This window comes from Cimex lectularius, unplaced genomic scaffold (assembly GCF_000648675.2).
Source record: "Cimex lectularius strain Harlan isolate CLEC.00 unplaced genomic scaffold, Clec_2.1 scaffold28, whole genome shotgun sequence".
NCBI lineage: Eukaryota > Metazoa > Arthropoda > Insecta > Hemiptera > Cimicidae > Cimex > Cimex lectularius.
In genome coordinates this window covers 534,045-561,888 of record NW_019392712.1, presented here as the reverse complement: position 1 = coordinate 561,888, position 27,844 = coordinate 534,045, and the positions used below count along the sequence as shown (strand labels likewise).

The 27,844-nt window shown below is 32.7% G+C and overlaps 3 protein-coding genes across 14 annotated transcripts in view; 2 read left to right on the top strand and 1 right to left on the bottom strand.

Annotated features, from left to right (window-relative positions):
• LOC106669984 (protein goliath-like) overlaps positions 1-13,841 on the top strand; it is a 52,787-nt gene extending 38,946 nt beyond the window's left edge. Inside the window, exons 4-13 of one of the 4 annotated variants that reach the window (XM_014399927.2) lie at positions 4,606-4,771; positions 6,854-7,003; positions 7,587-7,701; positions 7,763-7,834; positions 7,919-8,004; positions 8,876-8,972; positions 9,079-9,192; positions 9,296-9,395; positions 10,764-10,874; positions 12,987-13,841. In XM_014399927.2, coding sequence (XP_014255413.1) covers positions 4,606-4,771; positions 6,854-7,003; positions 7,587-7,701; positions 7,763-7,834; positions 7,919-8,004; positions 8,876-8,972; positions 9,079-9,192; positions 9,296-9,395; positions 10,764-10,843 — 980 coding nt within the window. In that variant the 3' untranslated portion in view covers positions 10,844-10,874; positions 12,987-13,841. The remainder of the gene's footprint in view (positions 1-4,605; positions 4,772-6,853; positions 7,004-7,586; positions 7,702-7,762; positions 7,835-7,918; positions 8,005-8,875; positions 8,973-9,078; positions 9,193-9,295; positions 9,396-10,763; positions 10,875-12,986) is intronic. The other 3 variants (XM_014399925.2, XM_014399926.2, XM_014399928.2) reach the window with 3 other exon arrangements.
• A 1,483-nt stretch (positions 13,842-15,324) lies between these two features.
• Positions 15,325-18,129, top strand: LOC112126727. Its single transcript, XM_024226429.1, has 6 exons — positions 15,325-15,491; positions 15,690-15,971; positions 17,152-17,294; positions 17,358-17,502; positions 17,576-17,702; positions 17,861-18,129. The coding sequence occupies exons 1-6, from the start codon at positions 15,389-15,391 to the stop codon at positions 17,907-17,909; spliced, it is 849 nt and encodes a 282-aa protein (XP_024082197.1). The 5' UTR covers positions 15,325-15,388; the 3' UTR covers positions 17,910-18,129.
• Positions 18,130-20,566: 2,437 nt separating this feature from the next.
• LOC106669983 (forkhead box protein P1) overlaps positions 20,567-27,844 on the bottom strand; it is a 33,725-nt gene continuing 26,447 nt past the window's right edge. For 6 of the 9 annotated variants that reach the window (XM_024226403.1, XM_024226398.1, XM_024226400.1 and 3 more), the window contains 2 exons: positions 25,663-25,787; positions 23,517-25,119 (listed from right to left, as the gene is read on the bottom strand). In XM_024226403.1, coding sequence (XP_024082171.1) covers positions 24,540-25,119; positions 25,663-25,787 — 705 coding nt within the window. In that variant the 3' untranslated portion in view covers positions 23,517-24,539. Of the gene's footprint in view, positions 21,101-21,507; positions 21,600-23,228; positions 23,299-23,516; positions 25,120-25,662; positions 25,788-27,844 lie in introns of those variants that run through there. The other 3 variants (XM_014399917.2, XM_014399918.2, XM_014399924.2) reach the window with 3 other exon arrangements.

Genomic DNA, 27,844 nt, shown 5'->3' with positions numbered 1-27,844 from the left:
AAGACTGGCAAAATCACTGCTGCAATTGGAGAGGGCTAAACTCAGAGGAAGCCAGAAGGCTGCAGTGACTGGGGAACACCCCGCTCTTAGTATGCTTATTACCATACCACACCATCTAGAAATAAAGTGGGTTACTACAGGTTGGACAAATAAACTGATTTTCAACCCTTTTAGGCAAATTTTGCTTCAGTGCAACAACAAACACAAATATGAGTTAAAGGTTAGGGGGAAATTCAATGATTTAAGGTCAGGCGCAGTGTTTTGGAGCCTTGGAAGCTTCGATCTCTTTCTTGGAATCGTCAATCTCTTACATGGTGGCTATCGGAAATAACCGTTCTTTCGTTGTGTCCTGCCGGATTAACCAATGAAAATGTAGATCAAGGAATGAAGCAATTACTAGAAGTTGGGCAGATTATCTGGATTCTAACCCTTTCTGGCCCAATTATGGAAAAAGTAGAAAATTGGTGACAGGTTAGCGAAAATACCGTGAGCTTAGGGCGGCGCGGTAGTTTTACTGCAGTGTGTAACACTCATTGTTTTGGCGCTAATGTAAAATCACCATCTTCAGTCTTCAATCTCTTCAGCGCAATGGGATAAGTTTCTTTTTAAATTGCTAGAATTTTTATGGAGGATATCAGAAGACAAATTTCTTTTAATGTGGGTTCAATAAAACGCATTTTTGCCTGTAGGCAATGACGGCCGTTTGGATTCCCTGCAATAATTGACAAAAATTTATTTTTTTACCATAAAAAAAAGAAAAGTGGTTCTTTAAATCAGTTTCTTATGTAATGGGCTAGAAGGATTTAAAACTAATCTAAACAATGTCACAGCTTCACCCAGACACGTGTCGTCCCCTATGACCCAGTGTCCATATTAGTCTATCGATCATCATTTTCCTCCTCAACATTTCTCTTGAACAATTTTAGGAAAAGGCTTGAGGGGTTAGAGTCAAAAGAGGACCAGCCGGTATAGGGTTGTTGACATGTGTTGAAAACCGTTGTCGCGGCTAGTTTCCCAATTTAATTCTTGCAAAAATCGTTTTTCTTTATCGTTGGATTTTTTTTTCGCTCATTGTGTAACTGAAATACGTTCTCAACACGTAAGAGTTAATTAGATTGAGATCACTAGTGTGAAAATTCCAAGAGATGTTGTGTGTGGACTATAGAGAGCACACAGTTATACATTTACCTCAGGAATAAACAAATTCATGCGTGATCGAAATATTAAAACAAATGACAAAAAAAAAGAGTTCGTTTATAATAAACTTATTTTTGAGATTGGTTCATAACATTGAAAAATTCTTTGTTTACACAGTTAAGTCTACTCTTCAATTTTATCATTTGTCTTAATCTTTAAAGGTACGATTAAATAATAACAATCTCTTTCTCTCTCACTCTCTCTCTCTCTTTCATTCTCCCTCTTTCTTTCCCTCTCTTTCCCTTTCTCTCTCCCCTCTCTCTTTTTCGTACTTTCTTTCTTTTCCTGTCTTTCTTTTCTCTGTCTCTGTCTGTCTGTGTGTGTGTCTCTCTCTCTCTCTCTCTCTCTTTCTTTCTTTCTTTCTCCCTATCTCTCTTGCCATCTGCCTTTCTGTAAGAGTGTGTTTTGTTGCCTCTATCTGTGTTCTTAACAACCTGCGACTCTCGCCCAATTTGTCCGTTCCCCTCTCGTTGTGGGTTCCCAAAACCATCATAGATTAAACACTTACTATATTATTGTTATCGTTATTGCGTCATAAAAAAAACAAACTTTTCCACCATTCCTTTTCTGTTTTTACTCCTCTGTTTGCAAATGAGTCAGTTCTCAATTGTGCCGAGTTTGTAAAATTGCGAAAAAAAACCGCCTCCGTTGCTTTTATATATATTATTGTTTTGGCAATAAAATCGTTTCGAAACGTCCTTCAAATAGTCAAAGTTATTTCTGATTAATACTAAACTTACAAATTATCAAGGTGATAAGATGTGAATAAATAGGACAGGGGAGGTAAAAAATGAGTATTTCGCCTGATTAATCGATTTATAATTTTTTTTTCTTCCTCCTTTTTAAAAGATATCGATTTCACTTTTAGCTGACTAGTTAGAAAGTGCAATTATAACGCGGTTCCTCGTTCCAAAGGAGGTTTTGGCGTGCCTCCGAGCCGCCCGTCGGATGGTTAATTGAGAGTGGTTTTGAAACAAAAGAATTAATCGTTGGCCAGAAGGTCGGAACTACCTTGGAGCCGAAGACAAGGTTGAAATATCAAACGACGAGATCCTGACTGCCTCTTAACGAACGTTTTCAAAATTAAAAATTAAATTGTGTCATTTCCATCGGCCTCCCTTATAATTATAATCGATCTAAGGATCGTTTGTGTCAATCGACATCGTCACAGATTTTCTACCGGGATAAATTCACTTTTCACCTCCGCCTAAGTTGAAATACATCATCATAACCGAGACGTATAAAATGAGCGGCATATTTTCTTAGAAGCGTTTGCTTCCTTAGAAGAGAAATCTGAGATGCTTTGATCATCAAAATCCGCCCATTCACCTCATGAATTGACGGTATCTTCCAGTTCAATCCGATGGCTGCCAAAATGTTGATAACTTTCCATTGTGCTTGACACATACGTACCTTATCCTGGCCGTTTTTGATCCTCGAGCCATAAATCTTGTTGGAAGACGATTTATTTAAATGTCAACACCCACTCTCTATATGGTCGTTAATGCTAGGCAGAAGAGGTAAAATAATTTAAGACGAGATGCATAGGAGATTTCAATGCCGTAAGAAGGTTGAGCTGTACACTTTTCCTTTTTTATAAAACTGTTGAAATCAAAACTCCTTAAACAATTTTTGCATAAAAATGCGTATCTGTGTGCGCAGGTTAATCCAGTTGGGAATTTTTGAAGAAAAACGGCATTAAGGGTAGCCGAAACTAGGAAGAAGAACAAGTAAAAGTCAAGTTCAAATCGCCTTAACAAGTTAACTAGGAAGGATAGAATTAACCGCCCGATTCCGGGTTCGCTGAGTCATCATGAATTGAGATACGGCACTTTTTTTCAGTTAAATTACTATTGACTAATAAAGTGTTATATTAAACAATTAAAAATACAAAACAAAGTTGTAAAGAAACAACAATAAAATGAGACGACCAGTCTTGCCAGCCATGACTGAAAATTTCTTTTTGCCTTTGTATAGTATAGTGAAAATATAGTAAGGCTTTAAACAATAGATTTAATATATTTTAAATAAAATTAACATAAAATAAGGATGGAAATTTACGTTTTACAACTTAAACGGTAGTTCACCTTAAAAAGTTTTAACATGGATAGGTTTTTGGGCTGGATACCCAGTTTTTTGCGTGATCATTTTAGCGTAAATCATTTCATTGGAATGCGCATGGATTTGCTTAATTAAGGAATGGTTAGCGTAGGGTAAGGTTAACGTTAGGATGGGGTTAGGTGAGGTTTTGGTAGGGATACTTTAGGGTTAATGTTAGGGAGTTAGATTATGGCTAGGTTAAATTAAGATTAGGGACTTGTTAATTTAGATTATGTTGGGTTAAGGTTAGAGTTAACGTTATTAAGTTAGAGTTAAGTAGTATTATAGTTAACGATATGGAGAATCAAGTTAGATTAGCTTCTGGACGGGTTAGCTTGTCATTAGAGTTAGGTTAGGACCGGGTTGGGTAGGTTAGATACGGATTACAATAAGATTAAAGGTGGGGTTATGTTAGGGTTAGGGCCGGGGCCAGGTTAAGATTGTGGTTAGGTATGGGTAAAGATTAGAGAGAGGCGTGTTAAATTTGGTTCGAAACAGGTTAGGTTAGGACTAAAGTTATATATAATTAGGTTAAGATTATGGTTAGGTTAGGACGGTTTAAGGTTACGGCCGGGTTGGGTAGGTTAGATGTGGGTTAGAGTAAGTTTTGAAGCGGGTTAACGTTAAGGTTAGGGCCGGGGTCAGGGTTAGGTTAGGGTTAGCATTAGGGAGGAACGTGTTAAATTTGGTTTGGGACAGGTTTGGTTAGGGTGAGGTTAATGCTTAGGTTAAGGTTAGGAACCGTTTAGATTAAGGTTATGGAGAGATAAGTTAGATTTGCAATGAAGGAACGAACGAGTTTAAGATTAGAGTCAGGTTTGGGATAAGGTTAGGACCGGTTTTAGTTAGGCTAGATACGAGTTAGAGTAATATCAGAGTGGGTTAAGTTTAGGGTTAGGGACGGGATCAGGTTAAGGTGGGGTTAAGGAGGAACACCTTACATTAAAATTAGGGTTATGTAAGAGTTAAGGCTAGAAACGGGTTATGGTTATGGTAGGTTTGCTTATGATAAGGGTGGTCAGGGTTAAGGTTTGGAACCAGATAGGTTATGCTAGAGACAGGTTTGGAGACAGGAGGTTGGGTTAGTTTACATATCCATGACAAGTAATTTCACTTGTGACTGGTATATTTACCATTGATATGTAAATGTAGATATATACATTTTTCTTCCATTTTACAAGGCTTGATCAGTATTCTAAATATTAATACAGTTAAATATTAATAAATTACATATAATATTTTTTTTTATCTAAGAAATTTTGTTTGTTCTTTCGTAATAACTAACAAACTAAACTTGGACCTTTACAGATGAAAATGAGTGGTTAGAAAAAGAAGAAGGGGAAATGAAGGATACAATTAAAGCAGTTTTTACATACAGATGGAAAGGCGAAGAACTGATCAACTTAATGAAAAATGGCTCCAAAATTAAGGTGTATGTCTCAGCAGGGAAATGGAGAGTCGATGACACTGAAAGGTGAAGAAAATATTTCTGAATAAATTTATTGTTGCATGCTTAACTCATTTGGGGTTTTGAGGTCTGTGTTTTTGTTGGTCAATTGAACGCCAACCAAGCCGATAAGTATGAAATAAAAAGTATTCTATATTCTCTGGAATTCCATGAGGTAAAACAACTGTCAAAAAAAGTTTATATTTTATTAACCTGTGAAAATAATCAAGCGAGAGATCCTGTATTTTATGCAAAAACTAAATAAATAAATGTAAAAATTCAGATGAATTGAGAATTGGTTGTGTATATAACTATCAGGCAAATAAATCTCATGTTATACTTGGAAGCTGATTCTTGATAGTTGCTGTATTAAATAGGGGGTGCATAAACTGTAGCAAGGGAACTAATAAAGAGAATTACTATTTTCTACACAATTAATATTTTAGGTTAATGTGTGTTACACGATAGGTTTAATTTAAAATTATACTCTGTTCTGCACTACAACAAGAAGAATCCTTTTTTGTAAATCTGTTCCTTCTCTTCATTGTGAGGAAACTTGGTTCACTTCTGATGAAAATACAACCTCTCTATTTGCACTCTACTTATCCGACAATCTCAGACATGATGAATGGCAGCTGGGCCCCATTCTCTATTCAGTATACACTGCAGGCAATCATATCAATCCCCATACTCCTTACAAGGTACTGCCATCTTTTTAGCCAAAACCAGACCCAGTGGCCTTCAGAAACCTACAGGACCATCTCTTCTGTTGGAAAAAATGGTTCAAGAATTGTAAGATCAGACTCAACGAAAACCAACCTTCATTCTTCGCCATTTAACCAGTATCACTGCAGCCAATGTCCACAATCTGAGACTTTACATGGACAAAAGGCTTACTTGGAAAGCCCATGTTTAATTTAAAGGCAAGGTGCTAAGCAACAATAGGGTTTGGGGCCTCAACCGTCTGATTGCCTCTATGTCCCAAATGCCCAGGGCACCATCTCAAGGTCAGGTCATTGGTGACACTGACTTCTACCAGGGATTTAGTACAATTCTATAAGCATTTTGCCTTTGCCTTGCATGCCTTATGTGCCTCCTGAGAGAGGTCCGAAGCGTTCTATCATACCAGTGTGAAAAGCTAAGCAAATAAAAACAAAAATTGCCTCCTGATTGTCGAGAAAATGACAATCTTCCTGGAATGTATTCTTAGCCTTTTTATTTCTCTGGTGCAGTGTTCAATTGTTATAATTTCAGACTGGAAAACTGTAGCATATTTATCTAAGTTTTAAGTCAGTTTAATCTTCAGATTCATCCTGTGGATTCCAGCTCCCATGCCTCTATCCGATTTTGACTCATCCTTTGGCCCACTCTTCCCTTTCTGGTTATCTTGTATTTGTTGATGGAGTTATATTTTGGAATAGTGGCATCGATTGGCATACCTAATATGGCATCTACCTGGTTCTCCTCCTTCAATTTCCATTGTTCATTGATATGGCCCATCCTTGCAGAAGGAAGCCAATACAGACCTTCCATTAAATCCAGGACTCTCATTGCACTTTTCATCCCTAACCTCTCTGAACAACCTTCCACGATGCCTAAAAAACCCATGGCCTCACGATTTATGTTTGTATAATTTATGGATTACTTCCACTCTTTGTAATAATAATTTTTAAAAAAAATTGTTAAAGTTTTTGGTTTTTGAATTGAGTAGATTAAATGTGTACTAACCTCTTAGCATTAAAGATTTTTCAAATTAGAGCCTGTTGGTATGTGTTTTAAATTTTATTGTTATTATTAATAGATTATTACATATTAGCAAGGTTATATAGGAAAGCTAATGTGGTATATTTTGTGTAGTTCCTAGTTTTTACTAACATAAAAATTACTTAGCTTTTAAATTGTAGAACATTTTGGACTGTAAATACTTCACACTTAAATTGTTCAGCATATTGCAAAAGTGCACATTTAAATAAAATCTAAATTTGATCCACATGTAAATATTGTACATAAATCTAATGACTAATTTACAATATTGGGCTCTTTTTTTGGAGAGGACCTTGATTAAGAGGCCCAGTCAGGCGCTATTAGATTTTTTTTTGTTTGTTTTAGATTTGAAAAATTGAAGACAATATTTAGATTGTGCCTTTTGTACTTTCAAAAAGCAGACCCTCTAAAGCCTGTAAAAGGTGCTCCAGCCGATTCCTCACGAGGTTTACTGAATGCGAGTACATTGATTTCTTATGACACTCAAAGGAATAGGTATGTAGTGACAAAAATGTGTCTCACTTGGTTACAAGAGACATACAGAGAAAGCTTAATGAAAATACAAATAAGAAGTCAATGAAAATTGTTATTTACATTAACGTATTATAATTTTTTTTTTTTTTTTAGTAGAATAAGTAATATTTAATTTTCAGGACTAGTCTTACCAACTTGAAACATTTTTATAGATTGAATTTTTTAAGTTTATTGGTCAGGTAATAGTAAATTAATTAATTAGTAAGTAAGACAATATTTTTTACTCATAAATGAGGTTTTTGCACAAGTAAAAACTGTTTATGTGAAAACAATTGTTATTTCTAAGACCTTAGAATAGATTTAGTGAATAAATTTATTAATTTACAAAAGATTAGACAATTTTATTAACCCATAAACGACAACAAGGTGAGTTCTTCCTTCTAACCACAATGCTTTGCACTCTGATTTAATACATAAAAATTTTCATTGTTAAAAGCTTAAAGCTTTTTCCTTCACTCACTATGATCATTAACAATTTTCTGTCAACTTCTTTTCAATTCTTTATTGTTTAACAATGATAAATAATATAATTTATTTGTTGTAGATCGTTATTGTGCATCTGTATTTCTTTTATTGTCTTGATGGGGGCTACACTTATCGGTGTAGTTGTATACTATGTTAAGAGATCGCGTCTCATGCAGTCTAAAGACAATCTTTCTGTAAGTTCACTTGTGTTATTTAATTTGTTTTATATCGCCTGTAACAATTCTATTATTTTAGAGGAGAATGATGAGTGCCGCTCACACCGCTCTTTCAAAAATCCCAACAAAAAGAATAAAGCCAGAAGATTTGGTAAGCAATGCAACAATTCATTCACAAAAATCCCTTTTTATGGGGGAAAAAAAACAACTAATTTCATCTGTTCAATTTTAAAAGGAAAATTCACAAGATGATATCGATGACTGCGTTATATGCTTTGATTCGTTTAAAATTCATGAAATGATAAGGATTCTACCATGCAGGTAAATAATTTTTTTATTACAGTACAATATTTTAGCCCTTTAAATTATTCTTTGTATAGTTAAATTAAGTGAGTGGTATCAATTTAAATTTTGACAGTTCATTTCAGCAATGTACATGTTTTATCATCATTCTCTCTTTCTTAAAACCATCTCAATTCAAGTGCTTCACACATTATCTTCTGAGTAAGGTTAGACTATAGACAGCTTTGTTGTGTAAAAAAAAATTGTTAATAAATTATATATTACATGATTTATAATCGTTGATATACCTGTAAAACAAAATCGGTTTTTATAGTTTTTATTGTTTNATATATATAAACCTTCACAGAGAAGTATTGGGTCATGGATATGTACCTAAATGTACCTAACCCCTTATATAACTTAAACTCACATAACCTATTCCTACCTGAACCCTACCTAGCCTAACACCTACTCTAACTTTTTAAAGTCTCTTAATAACAATTTAAACCTCATTTAAAATTTCATTAAGATACTTTCAAATTGATTAATTTATATCAATTCAATACTTTAATTTAATACAATTTATAGGGAGGATTAAAAACTGTCTATATATTTACATATATAACCAACAAACGTCTCAAAGAACACACAAACAAACCATTCAAGCACATTACCAGAAATATTTACAGACTTGTGATCACTGGGCGGATGTGAAATAAGCACATGTGTTGCATCTTAGTTTATTTGACTAATAACTGTTTAGCATGGGAATTTATTATATGAAAATATAACGGGATCTACAACATTACAAAAATAAATAAATAAAGCTGTGTTTAGTTATTGCTATTGAATAACCCTACTTGTTTTTGACTCCTTAATAGTTAGTTTTATAATATTTTAATTTTTTCAGGCATGAATATCATAAGTCATGTATAGATCCTTGGCTGTTAGAGCACAGAACATGTCCAATGTGCAAAATGGATATCCTGAGATTCTATGGGTTTGTGGTAAGTTATCGAATAATTATTTTTCATGAAAATTGTGTATTATAATTGTACACATGAGTTTTAAATTTGGTGTTTTGTTCAGTGTTAACAGAATGTTTATGTACAGTTCACAGGCAGCATTGAATGTATACTGCAGATAGAAGCTGATGACATAAATAGCGAATCAGACCATGAAACCATGGATAGTCCAATGGCTTATGTAAGAGCAGCGCATTTAGAGGTAAAATTAATTAGTTAGTTATAAGTATATAAAAAAATTAACTGTATCTTATAATTAACAGTAAAAACACCTGCAGTGTTTACTTTAAGGAATTTATTTCTAGATGGTACCTGAATTACCTGAAAATGAATCGCCTGAAATTATAGAAGTGGACATACCTATTTCACCTAGCCTGGATGAAGATGACAATGAAGTAGATACAGGTTAGTGTTGTCTTTATTGAAATTATAATCACAAAATTTTTTGATGTGTGAATCGCAATATATTAGATTAACGTTATATTAACACCTAGAAAAAATATTGATTGAATACAAAATAGAATCCTTTGGAGGTTAGAGAATTGTGGTTGAGACCTTTTATAAGGAGGAGAGAATCAACAAAAATTACTCTTCTTGCTCAGGCTTTTAATCCATTTGCACCCTTCAGGAATGTGAAAATATCCAATATAAATTAATGATGTGAACATTTAGATTTGTATTTGGAGTGGATCGCATCAACTGGATAGTTTTTGTGCCCCTAAAACTGAGGAGCATTGAGGGACTAAGAGCTGCGTAATGGAAGCTCTAAGAAATTACAAGGTGTTGCATGTGCTTTAGTTGAATGGCCTAGGGTCATCAGCAACATGCCCAAAATGGCATTGTCAGTCAGACCTCAGGAATTTGCTTTTTCTTCCCTCCAACATTGTTTGGGAGACTAATTTAAAACTGGATGATTGGAAAATCTAGAGTAGAGACATGGGAAGGGTCGACAGACCAGGAGGAGTTAAAACGCCAACAGAGTCAACGAATCAGGAAATTTCAGAGACCAAAAAAAATCATGAGACAAGTAAAGTTGACACACAAAAAGAATCATGAGACCAAGAGAGTTGACAGACCAGTTGAATCCAGTGACTGGGAGAATCCTGAGGCCAGGAAACTCAAACGACAAGGAGAATCTTGTGACTAGAAGGAGTCAAGTGCCAAGTAAAGTTGACAGACCAGGATGGTCCAAAGTGACATGGAAAATCTTGAGACCAAGATGAGCCGAGTGTCAAGTAAGAGTAAAAAATGAGATCTGTAACATAAGCCAAAATGCATTGACAATAAATAATAAACATATACCAAGGCTATTGACGGTTTTCTATTTTTTATAAGGTCACTTCACATTTCACAAACTGGTTATTTCTCTTAAATATTACACACAGTTAATGTTTACCCAATCCCAGTACTCTAACCTCCAAATAATTGTGGTATTAATACCATTACTAGGGCTAACTAGCAGCATTCTCCTAAACATTCAAGCTTCTTGGATGTGTTTAATTATTGTTAAGTTGATAGACTATTTAGTATCATTTTTGACCAGTGAATGGTTTTAACAATAAACAGAATGAGTTTCAAATTATCTCAAAATAGTATTGAAAGATCAACTTGAATATTTGTCGGAAATGGTCAAAAGTTAAGCTTTTTGACTGTTAATGAGATAAGATTAGTTTTTCAGGCCTGTTTGATTTTTTCGAAAAAAAAAAAACGCATAGCAAGACAGAGAATAAAAAATGTATCTTTTAGTATACACTTTATTCATTATGTCAACAGAAGAGAGGAACCGAGAAATGGAATTCACCAGACGTCCTTGGCTAGAATTGGGAATGCTAGAAGAACCTATCCTGCACTAAATCATTTCTATAGAAAAACTTTTGACACATGGTAATATATCCATTTACCAATAGGAAGGGTGGGAAAAATGGATTTACTGTTACATTTCACAATATCAGTCTTTTACTTATTAAAAATAACACTTGAAAAAATAATTAAACATGGCATATCATAATCACGGCATACATAATGCACAACAATGCCAGTTTTTCAATCGAAAGAAAATAGTGGTCAAAAGTAAATTTTAAAAATTTGTATTCATATATATTCATTACTTTAGCTCTGCATGTCAGGAGTCAGACTTCTCTGGCATGTTTTCCTCATATTTCAGGTGGAAAGGGTTTATGTTGTTGTTTATAATGTGAACATTCACACGTTTTCATTTTTTATCAATTTCTCTGTTCGCTTTTAATGCCTCTTCGATTAATACAATTTTCAATTCTGTGTATATGAGGAAAACTAGATTTTACACACAAAATTTATTTACATTTTTTATTACCTTCTAATTTCTTGTAATTGATTTTCCAAATTCCATTTTATCTTCGTTTAACAAACTACATCGTATGTGCACCCTTCATTCTACGATCATCATAAGTCAACTCACTGCTTGTCTATTTCTTTGGTCTTCTTTCAACTATTTCTGGATCTTGGTATTTTCATCACATCTAAAATTGGCTTTAATAGATTGGACTATTAAAGTTACAGTTTTAGTTTTTAGTTAGTTACAATTTTGGGTGTATTGAATTATTTGTAACTGTGTTTCTTAAAATCCTGAGAAAATATCCATATCAATTTTCTAGGTTGATTGCAACTATTTGCAATTGCCTTCCCCCTTCTCAAACTCTCTCTCTTTCTCCTAAATACAGAAACATCCCTGTGGCAGTCTAATTAGAAAAAAAAAGCTGATTTGTTCAATATACCACACACATAAATTTTAACAGATTGAATATTGCAAAACAAGTTATGAGCTATATATGCTTTATTAACAGACATGTTTCACATCATAATTCATCAGATATACACATTTTATTGATGTTCAGAATAATAATATTTGTATTTATTTAGTTTTGCTGGCTAAAAGTAGTTTTTAATATATTCTTCATACATTATTTTTAAATGTTTGATATGATTTTTTCTGACAAATCTACATAGAAAAGATAACAGCTGAATTGATATTTGTCACATTATTTCTAAAAATCTGAAGAAAATGTAACCTAACCCCTCTCCAACCCTAACCCTAACTAACCTAACCCATCTCTAACCCTAAAACTCCCTACCCAAATATGACCTCAACTTTCCTAACCTTTTCTAACCTAACTTAACCCAACCCAATCTAGCCTTACACATTCCTTACCTTCAGTTTTTTAGTTTTTAGATGTTTCATAAGTTGTCATATTTTCTGTCAAAAATATATNCAATATTTCAATTTTAGTAATAAATAAATCAATTAAATTTACTTTCACTAATAAATAAATTAATTTGTTTTAAATAATGAGTATTGTCTCATTATTTTAAAAAATCAAAGAAAATATAACCTCACCCCTCCCTAACCCTAAACCTACTTAACACAAGCATTTCTAACCTAACCATACCCTTCCTAACTTATTCTGAACTAACCCACCTAACCTTAACACTACCTTACCCAATCCAGCCTAGCCTAACCTACTGTAATAACATAACTTAACCTTTCCTAATCTACCTAACCTAATACTTTTTTAAGTGTTTAAAATTTTTAAATGCTAAGTTTTCTAACATTTATACATAGCCAAGACCTGACAGGTAAATTAATATTGTCATTTCAAAAGATATGTAGAAAATGTAGCTTGATCAGTTTCTAAACCGAACCTTACATAACCTAACTATTCCTAATCTAACCTAACTCAACTCAACCTATGAGTAAACATGTTCTTATGTGGAATTGTGATATACCAGTAAAGCATCAACACTTTTCCATCATCCCTGCCAGAATACTATTGTATAAGCATGTTGCTTTCTTTCTAAGCATATTTCTTCAGTACCTTACTCGGCCTAATGAGTAAAAATGTTTGACCATCTGAAATAAAAAATTCATGGAAGATACAAAAATATAAAAAGTGAAAAAACATATCCATATTAAAAATTATAATGTAAATAATCATTTAATTTAAATTAATGCTGTTCCAGGAGAACAATCTGAAGAAACAACTTCAACAAGTCCATTTTCAACTTCAGCATCTCCAGAAGTGATATCTAACACAACAGAGTCAATACTTACCAAACAAGCTGATAATGAACAAACGGAGTAAAGAAAACAGACTATTATTGAAATGTAAAATTGTCATTAAATATATATATTTTGTATTTTTGCGATGAAAACACAAATTGCCATAATGAATGATATTTGTATTTTTGAAAAAAAAACCTGATATAAAATGAAATTAGCAAATTGTTAACTAAATTTTATGCCTAAGCATGTCTTAATTGTGAATACTTCTGCAATATGTGCCAAATGTATTTAACATGTCTAATTCGCTCTTATTGAACCATTCTGTTTATGTATTTTATTTATTGTCAGTTTGCAAAAGTGTTGTACTCTTGACATGTTACATGTTAACGCGATCATACTCAAAGGTTGTTTGAATATGCAGTGTAAGGCTAGTGGTGAATTGGTACTAGTCACTTTTATTATGATAATGCTTACTAAATTAGTAATGCACAATTTTTTTTTAAAGATTAATTTATGGTAAAAAGAAATATTGTTCCGGTTGTTTTCAATGAGTTCAGAACAATATAAATTTTAGCTTAAGAAAAGAAAGTACTTAGTGTATACTCTTGAGTTCAGATGGTTTCTTATAAGAGCCTTTAAATATACATTCAATATAATTTGGAGGCTTCATATCAATGATTAAAATCATATACTTTACTATCATATTTCAACAGACCATAAAAAATACAGATAAATGTTAATTTTTATTAAATCCATTATATTTTGTGGTCCGATTGACCAAATAACTTCTTTCAATTAATTAATCTTTATGTAAGGTATTGGTTGAGATAAAAAATTGAAAAATGGCAAATAGGAGGGAAAATTTGAAAGGTGGGTTGAGATGAGAAGTTGGTGTTCAAGTGGATTGAAGTCACGATAGCTCAGTGGTAGAGCAGTGGTGTATTTAGCTGAAGATCGTGGGTTCAAATCCCGCTCGTGGCACTGACTTTTTTATCTCAACCAATACCTTAGATAAAGATTAATTAATTGAAAGAAGTTAATTTTTATATTATAATTCTAACTATAAGTTAAACTATTTTATATGTATGATTGTAACTACATTTTCTAAGAAATTTTCAAGGGACCATTTTAGAAGAAGAGTGAATAACGCTAGTCATAGAGACTAAATAATATGATGAATATTTTTTCTTACATTTGAGGCGAATGAGAGCGATATTTATTCATTGAAATGTTACAAAGAGGAATCAGTTTTTATTATTATAAAATAATCTTAGTTACTTTCCCATTTTGTCTTAATGTTTTATAAAGAACCATTCATCATTATTGTTTAATTTGTAAAATGTATATGTATATATGTATGTAAGTACACCACTGTATCATGATTTTTTTATTTAACAATAATAAGCGTGATGAGCTTGTACATCAATTTAGTTTCATTTATTAATCTTTTGTCCAGTGCAATTTTCGGATAAACATTGGCTAAATTATTCAGTTTGGCTGTATTGAAATGCATGAGATTTGTTAGAGAGAGAGAGAGAGAGAGAGAGAGAGAGAGAGAGAGAGAGAGTGAGTGAGAAAGAAAGAAAGATCAATGGTTTATTCATGCGAGCAATGATTTAGTTAGAGAAAGAGGAAGAAAAAGAGAAAGAGAGAGAGAGAGAGAAGAGAGAGAGAGAGAGAGAGAGAGAGAGAGAGAGAGAGAGAGAGAGAGAGAGAGAGAGAGAGAGAGAGAGAGAGAGAGAGAGAGAGAGAGAGAGAGAGAGAGNGAGAGAGAGAGAGAGAGAGAGAGAGAGAGAGAGAGAGAGAGAGAGAGAGAGAGAGATGGATGGCAGACAGAAACAGGCAGAGGGAATAAAAACTGGAGATTTTCTCTCTCTGTTTTCTTCACTTCATGAAAAAACATTGAATATGTATCCTAACCCTACATAACCTAATCATATGTAACCTAACCTAATCATAACCTATGACCCCGCTCCTATCCCTTTTAATTATCAGTACAATTTTGATCTGTCTATCCTCTTTGCTTTGCTTTGACAGATATGTTTCTGCCCTATAAAAATCACAAATACTCCACTGAAGCTATCTCTACTATCTCCCATCCCTTGAATACTCATGTTAAACCACTTCCATAGATTTACTCACTCCCTAATCAGGGCCCAGGATAGGTAGAACAAGATAATCAGTTACAGCTAATAAAATATAACTTTTCCAATAAAAAATTAATAATGGAACCTAATTGGCAATAGAATGGCAAATAAAACAAATGTAAAAAATTTAAAACGTATTCATTGAATAGATTATTTTCAATTGTAATTAACTGAATTTACATACAATGCAATTCGATTAACATCAGTCTTTAATGCATGACTACTGTCAGTCAAAAATGTTCTGTCTTACCCTCCTGATTGTAGTTTGTATCAATTTCACATTCGGGAGCTATTGCAACACAGATGAATGTCCAGGTGATAAGTAACATTGATGCTTAAAATTTTTTTGGGGAGAGAAGGAAAAGATGGTAGCTTAACTTTTATGTGTTCATTTTCTTTAAATTTGTTTGCATGGAACTGCCCAATTTTATTTATACATGCTTATAATCTTTGAATCTAATTTTTCACCATGCCCTTAGAATATTGTTTTATATTTTCAATTTTTCATTGTAGGTTATAGTGTAATTAATTCATCAAGGGTGACTTATGTCGACCACCAGATCATGGAATTCAAATGGGAATGTCGGGAAAGGTATAAGAATCAGGTCCACAGCTATGAAGTCCATTGGTTGTCATCTGAAAACTGTACAGACTGCAATGGGAAAACTGAAGTCGTAAATAAGACGGAGCTGAAAATCAACATCAGGCCTTGTATAAACTACACGATCGAAATATACCCGCTTGACAGTATGAAACGACAGATAAAAGCGCCTGGAATATTTTCACAAGTCTCCGGTTTGAAAGCCATTTAAGTAGATATAACAATTGTCTAAAGTTTCTATTTGAACAATTATTTTTATGTCAATGTGGAGGATTCTAGGGGGAAAGTAGAGATGGCTTGAACGGAAGGGATAAGCTGAGACCCTTATAGGTCAGAGGGTAACTTCAGGAAGGTCGTTTTGGATGGTGAGGTTAAAGACGTAGTATTGAGCTTGGAGAATTCTTTGAGGGCTTTTGATTGGAATGCTTATACAGGTTGGATACCAGGTGGCTTTGTCATACACCACAATTCTGCTCTTGTCCATCCAAATAGGTCGAATTATTGTTTTGTTCAGTGATTGTTACAACATGTCTGTTTTTGGTCCAAGCAGTCATTTTAATTGTATTCTATTTAGTTCTTGTCATTGTGTGGGGGGAGGACGACAGTCAGCTTTTTATGTATGTCCCTAACTATTTCACTTATGTGAATGTCGGAAATTCCTTGTTGTTGGTGTATTGCCTAGTAAAAGGTGTTTCTTAATGATTTGGGTAAGAGAATAGCACTTAGTATCATTACAATCTTACGTTTTACATTTTTCTTAAAATAAATTAATTTAAACAGGTAACATTTGTTTAATGATTACTCCAATTTTGTTTTACAAAATAATTACTGTGCGTAGGTTGGGTTACGTTTAGTGTAAGGTGTGGGTTAGGTAAGGAAGTGTTAGGGGCAGATTAGATTATGCTAGGGTAAAGGTTGGAATTGTGTGTTAGAAACAGATTAAGTTAGATAATGTTTAGGATTAATGTTAGGGATGGGTTGTTAGGTTAGATAATGTTTAGTATGAATGTAGTATGAATGTTTGGGACAAGTTAAGTTAGATAATGTTTAGGATGAATGTTTGGGACGGGTTAAGTTTAGATTATCCTCTCTCTCTTTCTCTCTCTCTCCTCTGTCTCACCCCCTCTCTCTCTCTCACACACACACACACTCTCTCACTCTCTCTCTCTCTCTCTCTCTCTCTATCTCTATCTATCTATCTATCTCTATCTCTCTATCTCTTCATTCTGAGAGGTAGGATGGTTTGGTTTTCTATAAACCTCCATAGAACTCTCCTCAATTGTTTCCAACAAATTACATTCTAAAATAAACCTATGTACTTGATATTATGGTTTTATATCTATTAAAAAGACTAAAAAAATTGGTAAATTTCAGCTAGCAATGCTCTTAAAAATGGTTCTGCTCTGATTATCGATAAAAATTGGGTTATTTTAAGATGGTTAGTGGAAAAGCATTTTTGTGTCAATAGCAGTTACATCGCTGCATGTCACGGGCCGAATACGGTTTCCTTCGTTATTGTAAGTAATGTTACATTAAAAAAAAAATGTGTACTTGTTCGTAATAGGTGAAAATCATTCCAGGAGGAAACATTGCAAGATGTTGTGCTGGTTAATATTTCCGGTTTAATGGAAAAATCTAGCTATGTTTGCGGAGCTTTTTCAATAAACCCTGCTGGTTTATCTGCTGGAACGAATCCAATATTTCTTACAACTGAACAAAGCACTGGTCGGTAGATATTTATAAAAAGTAAATAAATAAGAAATTGCAATGATTAATCTTTGTGTTAAACGTGTTTCAGTTGTCCTGAAAATTGGTAAAGTGAATACATACATTTATACTGTCCTATTGGGTATTCTGGCTCTTCTTATTATGCTGATGACATTAATTATGTGCTTTTTAAAACAGCTCTTGCTAATGTTGCCTTGGTAAGGGAGCAATTTGTTTATTGTATTAAATATTTTCAATAGAGTAAAACTCAGCGACAGCAGTTACAGATTTAAAGAAAATCAAAGTCAAATACTCACTGTAATAGATGTAAAAATAATATAATTTTTTAATTGACAATTGTCTTTTTATATTTCAGGAGGGGGAGCTATTCTGTCAATGATGTAAGAGAGAGTTATGAATTTTAAAGAGGATAGGATAAAAGGCGATTGAAATATATTTCAAATTTGGTCATTATACCGATCATCTTGGTCTGCCTATTCTTTATTTGGCCCGACCGGCACAGCGATAGGCATACCAAAATGATCAGTAAAGACCAAATTTCAGGTTCTTCACCTGGCAGACAACACGGAGAAATTTAATAAAAGTGCTCAATAAATACCAAGTAAAAAAGAAATTTGTAAAGCAACTCAAGATTTTATATATTATATTATCTAGATATTATATTATTTAGATATTAAATATTAAATAAATGAAATCATTTTAAAAAAATCACACAACCTTCATTGCAACACAAAAATCCATTTTTTGGCATCAAAGTGGTCTAGTGTGTTAAGTGCCAAATAAACTCTTTGAACACTATCTAGATATATTATATTTACAGGGCATCAACTCAAAACACAAGGGCATCCTTCTATTAATTCACCGTAAAATCCAGATATTTTTCACATATGCATACAATAGTGCCACCCTTTCAGCCAAATCAAGGTTCAGTGGCTTTCAGAAATATTTAGAACCAACTCTCCTGTTTGAAAGAATGGTTCAAGAAATGGAAAAATGATGAACCTTCACCCTCCACCAAATTACAACTTTTGCTCTTATGCCAATCAAGTTCGCCATGCGGGGCTTTACATTTGGCAAAAGACTTACTTGAAACCCCTACACTAGGCTTAAAAGAATAGATATGACGATATAATCAACTCATAAGACTGACAACAGATAGAAACCATCACGTTAAAACCTTATATAAACATCATGGCAACAACCAATCAAGATAGAATTGAATTTTTGGTTCGACCAAACATACCAACCACCAAAGAATATGCTCCAGTTCAAATTCCTACAAATTGTTGCTCAAAGATTTGGTTAAGTGGGGTTTGCATTACGTTATTAATGGTTAATTAGGGTTCGGGACAGGTTAGGTCAGGAATGGTTAAGCTAGATAGAATTAGGGGTAGGTTAGGTTAGGAATAATTAAATTATGTAGAGTTAGAGTTAAATTAGGAATAGTTAAGGTAGGTTAGGAATGTCTACATTTAATAGAATTAGGGACGGGATTGGCTAGGAATAATTAAGTTAGATTGGGTTAGAGTTAGGTATGCTAAGGTTAGGGATACATTAGTTCAAGGATGGTAAGGTTAAATAGGATTAGGGACATGTTAGTTTAGGAATAGTTAAAGACAAATTAGGTTAGGAATAGTTAAATTATGTAAGATTAGGAACAGGTTAGGTTAATAATACTTAAGCTGGGCATGATTACAGTTAGGTTATGTAAGATTAGGATAGGATAGGAATGCTTAAGCATGGTTGTAGTTAGGTTTAGGTAGGGTTAGCATTAGATCAGGAATAGTTAGGTAGGTTAGAGACATGTTCAATTAGGAATAGTTACGTTATTTAAGATTAGGGACATGTTAGGTTAGGAATAGTTAAATGGCATGGTTATAGTTAGGTTAGGTAGAGTTAGCATTAGGTTATGAATAATTAAGAAGGTTAGAGGCAAGTTAGGTTGTGTAAGATTAGAAACAGGTTAGGTTAGGAATAGTTAAGGTTAGAAACTGATTGGGTGTTAGGTAGGATTTAAAATGGTTTATGTTAAGAATAGTTAAGTTATGTATCATTAAAGTTAGGATAGGAATATTTAAATGAGGTTAGGGACAAGTTAGGTTAGGTAGGATTAGGCACAGGTTAGGATTGATTAGGAATAATGAAGTAAAGTTGGTTTAGAGTTTGGTTAGGATTAGGGGTAAGGGTAGGGACAAGTTAAGTTTGCTGGATTATGGATGGTCCATCTTATAATCTAATAGGTAATATCAAATTCATAAATTTAGTGAAGTTGTTTGTAGCACACTAGCTCTTTTGTAACATAAAAGAAGGTAAACAATTTATATTTGAATCATTTCTATATTGTTCTTGTGGTGACTTGAAACCTTGATTATAAAAGAATGAAGACACCAAAGGAAATATTCCTATGATCCAACTATTGTCCTTGGGCTTTTTTTTTTCTCTCTCGTAATATCATCCTTCTCACTTATTTTTAATATTACACTGTATTGTAGGATGGTTTATGTAGCTTCGAAATGATTTAATTAATTGATTTTAAAATGTTTTATTTGAGTTTATCACATAGTCAATGCTGAATTTTATAAATCAGATGAGAAATTTTACTGTTTTATTTATTTATGTATTTAATGAAATGTGTCACTTTTTTATTTGTTGTAAATAATGTATATTTTATTGATACACGGGACAACAGATACTTTTTTTAACTTATCATGAATAATAAAAAATAATCAAATAAAGTGTAATAGTAATGTTTGAACATAGTGATGTGTTTTTATTTTTATTTATTTATTTTTTATTTAACCATGCACAATTTTGATGCTAAATTAGATAAAATTGATTTTATTAGAGGGGTAAGATTTTTTTAACGACATCTTTATTTACTTCTTCCTCCTAACCAATAATAAACCATGGGGGTTGCTGATTTAAAAGAAAATTATATATTAATTGTAAAAAATGTTTGACAAAAACTCAAGTCTTTTTACAATTAAAACGACAATCTCATTGTAAGAATATATTTTTACAAATTCATTTGTACAAAAAGAAATTAAAAAAGTGAATTGTAATGTACAAAATTTAAATTATCTACTGGTTTTTAATCTACGCATCTCAATAGAAATAACACTAGCAAATGTACAATATATTTATAATTTATCCCTTTTTTGGGAAATAAAATTATGTACAACATGATTTTTTTAATATGTATATTTATTCATTAAATTATGTACTACTGGTTTGTACGTTGTGTGATAAATATACAAAAAAAGTTTTTTCATTTATATTTTTATTTGAAGTACAATAGAAAAAAACAATGCATATGTATATATTTATATATACATACATATACATAGATATATACATATACATAATTCACCGTTACGATTCTGGTACACCGCTCTGTGGTAATTGTTCTGGTATCGAAAGATCTTGAACAGGATTTTCACAGAGTTCTTGACTCTCGGGCATGTTGTGATACTCATTACTCCTTTGTTGATATTCAGCGTTACTCTCTTCACTTTCTTGTTCTTTGTTAAAGGCTAGCCTTCCTGATTCTTGCTTGATCGGTATTTCGCATGAGGGACTCCTTTCTTGGCTTAACCTTCAACAATTGTGCATGTAAATTATTACTACATTAAATTAAAGTACTACAGTTCAAAATCTACTAATCATTTTTTTTAAATTGACAATATATTAAATTATTATCAATCTGTATATTAAACAAACAAAAAAATCATTAGAACTGCCTACAAACAGAATCAGGTAAAAAATAAATAAAAATTTATGAGCAAATATAATAAAATGACATGGGATACAATACAGAATATAATAAAGCCTTGTTTTAAATATATAATATAAAAATTTAGCTTTCAGGTTGTTTGTGACTAACAAAAAAGCTAATATTACTTTAAAATGTCTTTTAACAAAAATCATAAACTAAATTAATGTTCCCCTTCTCAATTTCAAAATTAACATATATTGTCATTATACAAATGAAAAGAAAAATACCGTTTCTTTTTTGGCGAAGGTGGACCATCATCTGGGGGAGCAGGTAATGAGTTCATCAGTGTTTTAAATGATGCGTTTTCAGTCCTTGTTGCCTGTAATTTTGTTATCATTATTTTACAATTCCATGTAGCAAACATTTTACACATCCATCACATTTCTTAAACGAGGCCAATATTACTAACATTGCTATTTCATTTTTATATACATTTACTTAAAATAAATGCATGTAAACAGGTAACATGTGCTTAGTAATTGCTTGAATTTTGTTTTACAAAATAATTAGTGCACATGGGCCAGATTAGAGTTAGTATTAGGGGCAAGTTATGTTAGGTTAGGTTAACACATTCAGTGCTGCTGACCTGCACTAAACTGGCCCAACCAGCCAGACAGATGACCCATATGCAGGTAATGATGCAGATAGTTTCAAGGAAATTTTTACTGTCCAGGAGGAGGAAATTGCATTCCCAGGAAATTTCCCACCCTGAACGTGTTAAAAGCCTTTAGGATTGGGTTAGGTTAGATTAAATAGCGTTAGGGTTAGTGTTAGGATTAGTGTTTGGGATGGGTTTAGATAGGAAAAGAAGCATTAGAGTTAGTGATAGGGGCAGATTATGGTAGGTAAAGGTCAGTGTTAGAGGCAGGTTAGGTTAGGTAGCAGTAGGGTTAGTACTAGGGATGGGTTAGGTTAGATAGCATTTGGGTTATTGTAAGTTAGGTTGGATAGCGTTCAGGTTTGTGTAAGAGACAAGTTAGGTTGGGAATAGTAAAATTAAGCATGGTTATAGTTAGGTTAAGTAGAGTTAGTGTTAGGTTAGGAACAGTTAAGTAGGTTAGAGAGTTAGGTCAGGAATAGTTAGCTTATGTAAAATTAGGGACAGGTTAGGTTAGGAATACTTAAGTGGGGCATTATTATAGTTAGGTAGGGTGACTTAGCGTTAGGTTAAGAATAGTTAAATAGAATGTTAAGGTTATGATTTAATGTTTTTACATAAAGTGGAGAATATTTGCAAGTGCAAAGTCAGAGTTTTATTAACGTTTTTATCTTTAACGTTTTTTCTCATCTTTAATATTATTAATATTAAAGATACCCCATTTGAAACCTACTTACATCTCCTTTTTCATTTATTAATTTCAATTAACACAAATAACATTTGTTTAAAATAACTTATTTTATTTTTATAAAAGAATGAGTGCATGTGGGTTGGATTAGGTTAATTTGTGTTATATTTAGTAGACAGTTGAGGTTAGGACTATATTAACTATATTTCTAGTAATGTTAAGGTTAGGATTATATTAATTCATATATGTATTTAGTAGACATAATTGACCGTATTAATCATTTAAATTGATTATACATTTTATCTAAGGTCTTGGTTGAGATAAAAAGTGTAATTAATTAGGATTATAGTTATGTCAGGGACAGGTTAGGTTATATTACAGATGTCCATTTACATTTTGATTAAGACACTTTTTACATACCCCTTTTCAGCAATTAAAATAATTTTTATTATCAAGTGATAAGCATACAAATTAAATTAAAATGTATATAAATAACCAATAAGATATCTCTTCATTATTTTATTTGTAGAATTTATCATTAAATAAATGTATAGATGTTGATCCTCGAAATGAAACTTACTCATTACATTGATTTTTTAAAATCAGGAGGAGCGAGAATAACATAAATTAAAACAAATACAGGTTTTTATGTATATGTTTACCTGTAAAGATGTATTAATAGCGTCACTGTATAACCTGGAACATTTCAATGTATCGTCAAGTGCAAGATCCCTGAAAATATGAAATATATGTAATATTTATTTATAAACAGATGTTAGAAAGAAAAATTTACTTGCAGCATGAACAAAAAAGGGGGAAAGAAAAATAGTGATACAAAAATGAGAAAAAAGTTAAGAATAATTTTAAAAAACTTTTTGACTTGGTTATAAAAACTTACCTTGGATACTGTAAGNAAATTAAATAAATAAAAACAGATTTTTTAAAACAATTTTGTCCAAGACATATTGTACTAAATTAACACTACCACAAAGTTATAAGTTTCAAATTTTATATTACAAAACTTCTACAACTGTCCAATCCTTGCCCTCAACACACACCGCTAATTGGTGTAGTCTTAGAACTCGGTGGTATGGAAAGACAAAACTTACCTTTCTGATGGGATTAGGGGAGCTGTGGGACTTCTGACACCATCTACTTGTAATTTATTTATGAATGGGCTATTTTTAGCATACTCTCTTGCCTCCAAATGTTACAACACGTTATAAATGGCAGTGAATGAAACAATGCTGATAAAGATTTTTGTTTTATTAACATAGTATTGTTGATAAACCTTACACACAATGGGATGGATTTTTTTTCGACAAATCATGATTGTACCTATCTGATCCTGGGAGAGAAAAGATAAGGCCTGAAGGATCCACAATGGCTAGCAAAGCTTTGTGAGCCTTGAGTTTGGGTCTTGTCAGACAACAAAATTACCCTTGTTTGGGCAGATAATAAAGGGCAGAGGGACACCAAGAAGGCAGATATGACGCCTATCAGCCCTGAACCTTTCTGCAGTATACCAAATTGCCAAATCGATCAGAAAAAACATTAAAATTGTAAATTATTTAATTTTTCTCTAATTGCGGATTATCCTTTAAAGAATAATTTTTAATTCTTACAATTTAAGTATTAGTATTGTGATCATTTTTTTTATTTAAAAATTCCAAAAAAATTAATTTAAAATTTTTTTGTGTACTAATTTACAGTTGTGTTCTTCAGAAATATCAATTGAGATTTGTTGATCATTACTTAATTTGGAGAGACATTTGACTCTATTTGGCCTCAGAACAGAAATCGATTTGACTTACTTTGTTAATTATTATCTTGTTATTCTTTCTGGACTAGGAAGTTCTTCACTGAGGGTGGCACAAAGAAGTACATTCAAGTTGATTCTTTTTAAGACGTTATTTAGAGATCATCAGATGCGGTCTGGTCACGATCTCTAAATAATGTTTACTTGATATTTATTAAGACCATTGATTTTGATAATTATTTAGTATTTCATGGAGGTTTTGGTGTTTTTCCACTGGAACAAACCTATTTAGAAGTACATCGGGTTCCAGGACCTTCCAGCGATGGGTTGTCATGGCAACACTCTGACCTTTGTGGTATTTAAAAATAGATCCATTTTCCAAATGTCTTCTCTTACTTAATTTGTTACAATAAAAATTAGTTTTGTATATTTTTGGCCAAATAAGTTCACTGTCTTCATCAGCATTTTCCAAAAAAAGAGCCATTTTGAATGAGAATAGATTTTTGTACCATTTGTGAGGAAAGAAGCCACTTTTTATGCAAGGCACATCCAGAGAGCTGAAATTTTGCAGCCAGTGGCAAGGCAAGCAGAAAAGCAGGCGAATCGAGAGCTGTAAGAGGGCCTTACAGGATAGATGGTGTTGTGCACTGTGTAGGATCATACTTCCGAGGCCTCCCACGTGACAGGTGCCTCCTCTTGACAAATTCAGCATCATCCACCATCCAGAATGAACCGAAATCATCTTCATACCGCACGAAACACTTGTGCAGAGAGAGATTGGTGCGGATTGCGTTCTGTATAAAGTACATAGAGAACACACAGTTGTGACAAAATTCCCATCACGACAAGTAATGAATTAGAAAACGTAAAATGAACAACAACAAAAACAGAGAAAAAAGTGGAAAGAGAATTAAATGAAGAAATTTTGAACGAACCGCCGTTATGTGCTGTGCCACAATGTATAACCCGATCAAGGTTTACCTGGTTTTAGATGTAGTTGTACCTTCTTTTCCCAGTTTCCACGGTCCTTATTAGAATGGCACATTTGTATTAAATGCGCATTCTAACAAATGGTTTGCACTTACTATGATAAAATAAACATGCCAATAAGCCATACACAAACACAGAGTAAAGGATATACATATATACACAACTTACATATATATACATATATCAATATTACACCACAAATTNTACATAGGTGACTGTGTCTTAAATAAGGAAAGGGTGGAAAGAGCGAAAAAGTGAAAAATATTTAAAGAAGTCAAAAACCCTCAATCGGTATACTTGTGGCAAGTCAATAACGGAGTTGGCTAAACCTTTCCAACTTGACGTACCCGCTGATACAGCGCTGAGGACGCCTTTTATGGAACTCTACTTCATCCACAGTCCAAACTGCACCTTTTATGTTTTCCACTCTCATGAAACATTTGTGAAGTGATAGGTTGTGCCGCACTGCATTCTATAAGTCATACATGAGAAACTCTGTCAACGGATTTGCTACAGTTTATTTCCCAGATTTGAATACTCTCGTAAACTGTTGAATCTGTACTGTATTTTTTTAAATGATATTGACCTTTTAACCGATTCAAATATTTGCATTGATAAGCCATTTGAGCCAAATATTTTTGTCTGTACAATTTTTTTTAGTTATTAATTCATGACACACAGCTAAAGGTTAATTAAACTGGATTTTTATTATAATGAAGAAAGAAAAATGAACAAAAGGCAGTAGTAGCCTGTAGAGGAAATAGGAAAAACAACTACGTGAGATTTTCTGTTCTTGGTCATTTTCAGTTTACCAAGTATGTACATATATCACAAAATACTCGATAGAGCAAACTGAGAGAACAGGCTCCCAGTTTATATAGTCTATATCTGGTATGCAGATAGCTCTAAAACCAAGAAGCTGGAAATAAACCAAGGCACTATAATTCATTTTTTCAGGCACACAATGTGTCTATTGAACACTGTGCCAAAGAGATCAAAACGCTGGGCATTACTGGCAAAATAACATCCATCTACTCAGAAAGCATCAGTAGTAAAGTGCAGGGTTGTTTGGGATCAAGGCCCTGTCAGACATTGGACAAAATACCAAAATTATCTACTACCTTGATGAGAGCACGTTTCAGTCCTGAACCCTTTTGCAGCTAGCAAGTTCCAAATCCATCTTGGATTAATGGATTAAGAATGAGTCCTCAGTTCAAAAGGATTGTATTACAGGACAGAGGCATGCAAAAACTACTACGGCAGAACTACTAAACTGTTAGAACTAGAAAAATAGGACTGCTGAATCTAGAAGTGTGTAAGTAAATATTTGGAGAAGCAGAACCAAGTCTGTGCAGAGGTCAGAAAGAAGAAGAAAGTGCGGAACATGCCTCTGTTGGCAGGCTGAGATTCCTGCTCCTGGGAGAGGAAAAGCCAAGGTTTGGAAGATAAACCCTTAACAAAGTTTTGGGATCTGATAAAAATCTTTAAGCTTAATGAAAAGCTCTAGATAATAATGGAACTTGCATAAACCAATATTGGTAGCAGTGCGCAAGGTCGAAAAGAGGCCGATTCGTAATCTAAACTCAAACAAATAAGTTATAAAAACATATTCAAAAATAATTTTTGTCTTGTTTTCTGCTTTGATTCATTAAAAGTAAAAAAAAACCTAACCTAAACTGTCCCTAACCCTAACATCTTAACCTAACCTGTAATAAATGATTTTTTATTCATACATAAAATTACTTGATAAATATTTTATAATTAAAAATAATTGTTTAGAGTTAAGGTTTTGTCCTCAACCTATAAGTTATAATAACAAATTCAAAAATAATTTTTATCTTATTTTCTGCTTTGATTAAGTAAAAGTACAAAAACCAAACCTAACCTGTTCCTAACCCTAACAACTTAACCTAACCTGTCCCTACTTAACCTAACTTTTACTAACTTAACCTAACCCAGCCCAATTCCTACAGTTTAATTATTAATATTGTGAGGATAATTTTCTGTTAAAAATATAAAAGAGACTTTTGTACATACAAACGATTACTTAATAAATTTTATAATTAAAAATAATTAGTTAGTGTTAAGGTTTTATGCTCAACCAATAAGATAGATAAACATATTGAAGAATAATACTTATCTTATTTTCTGCTTTGATTCAGTAAAAGAAAATCCTAACCTAACCTGTCCTTAATCCTAACAACTTAACCTAACCTGTCCCTACTTAGCATAAATTTATTAACCTAACCTAACTCCTGGCCCAATTATCACAGTTTAATTATTAATATTTTGATGATTATTTTTAGTTAAAAATATAAAAGTGGTTTTTGTACATACAAATCATTACATGATAAAATTTTATTTTTAAAAATAATTGTTCAATGTTTAAGGTTTTCTGCACTAATTACAAGTTAAATAAATATATTGAAGAATAACATTTATTTTCTGCTTTGATTGAGTAAAAGTTACAAAATCCTAATTCCTAACCTAACTATCCTTAACTGTAGCCCTAACCCAACAAAACCTACT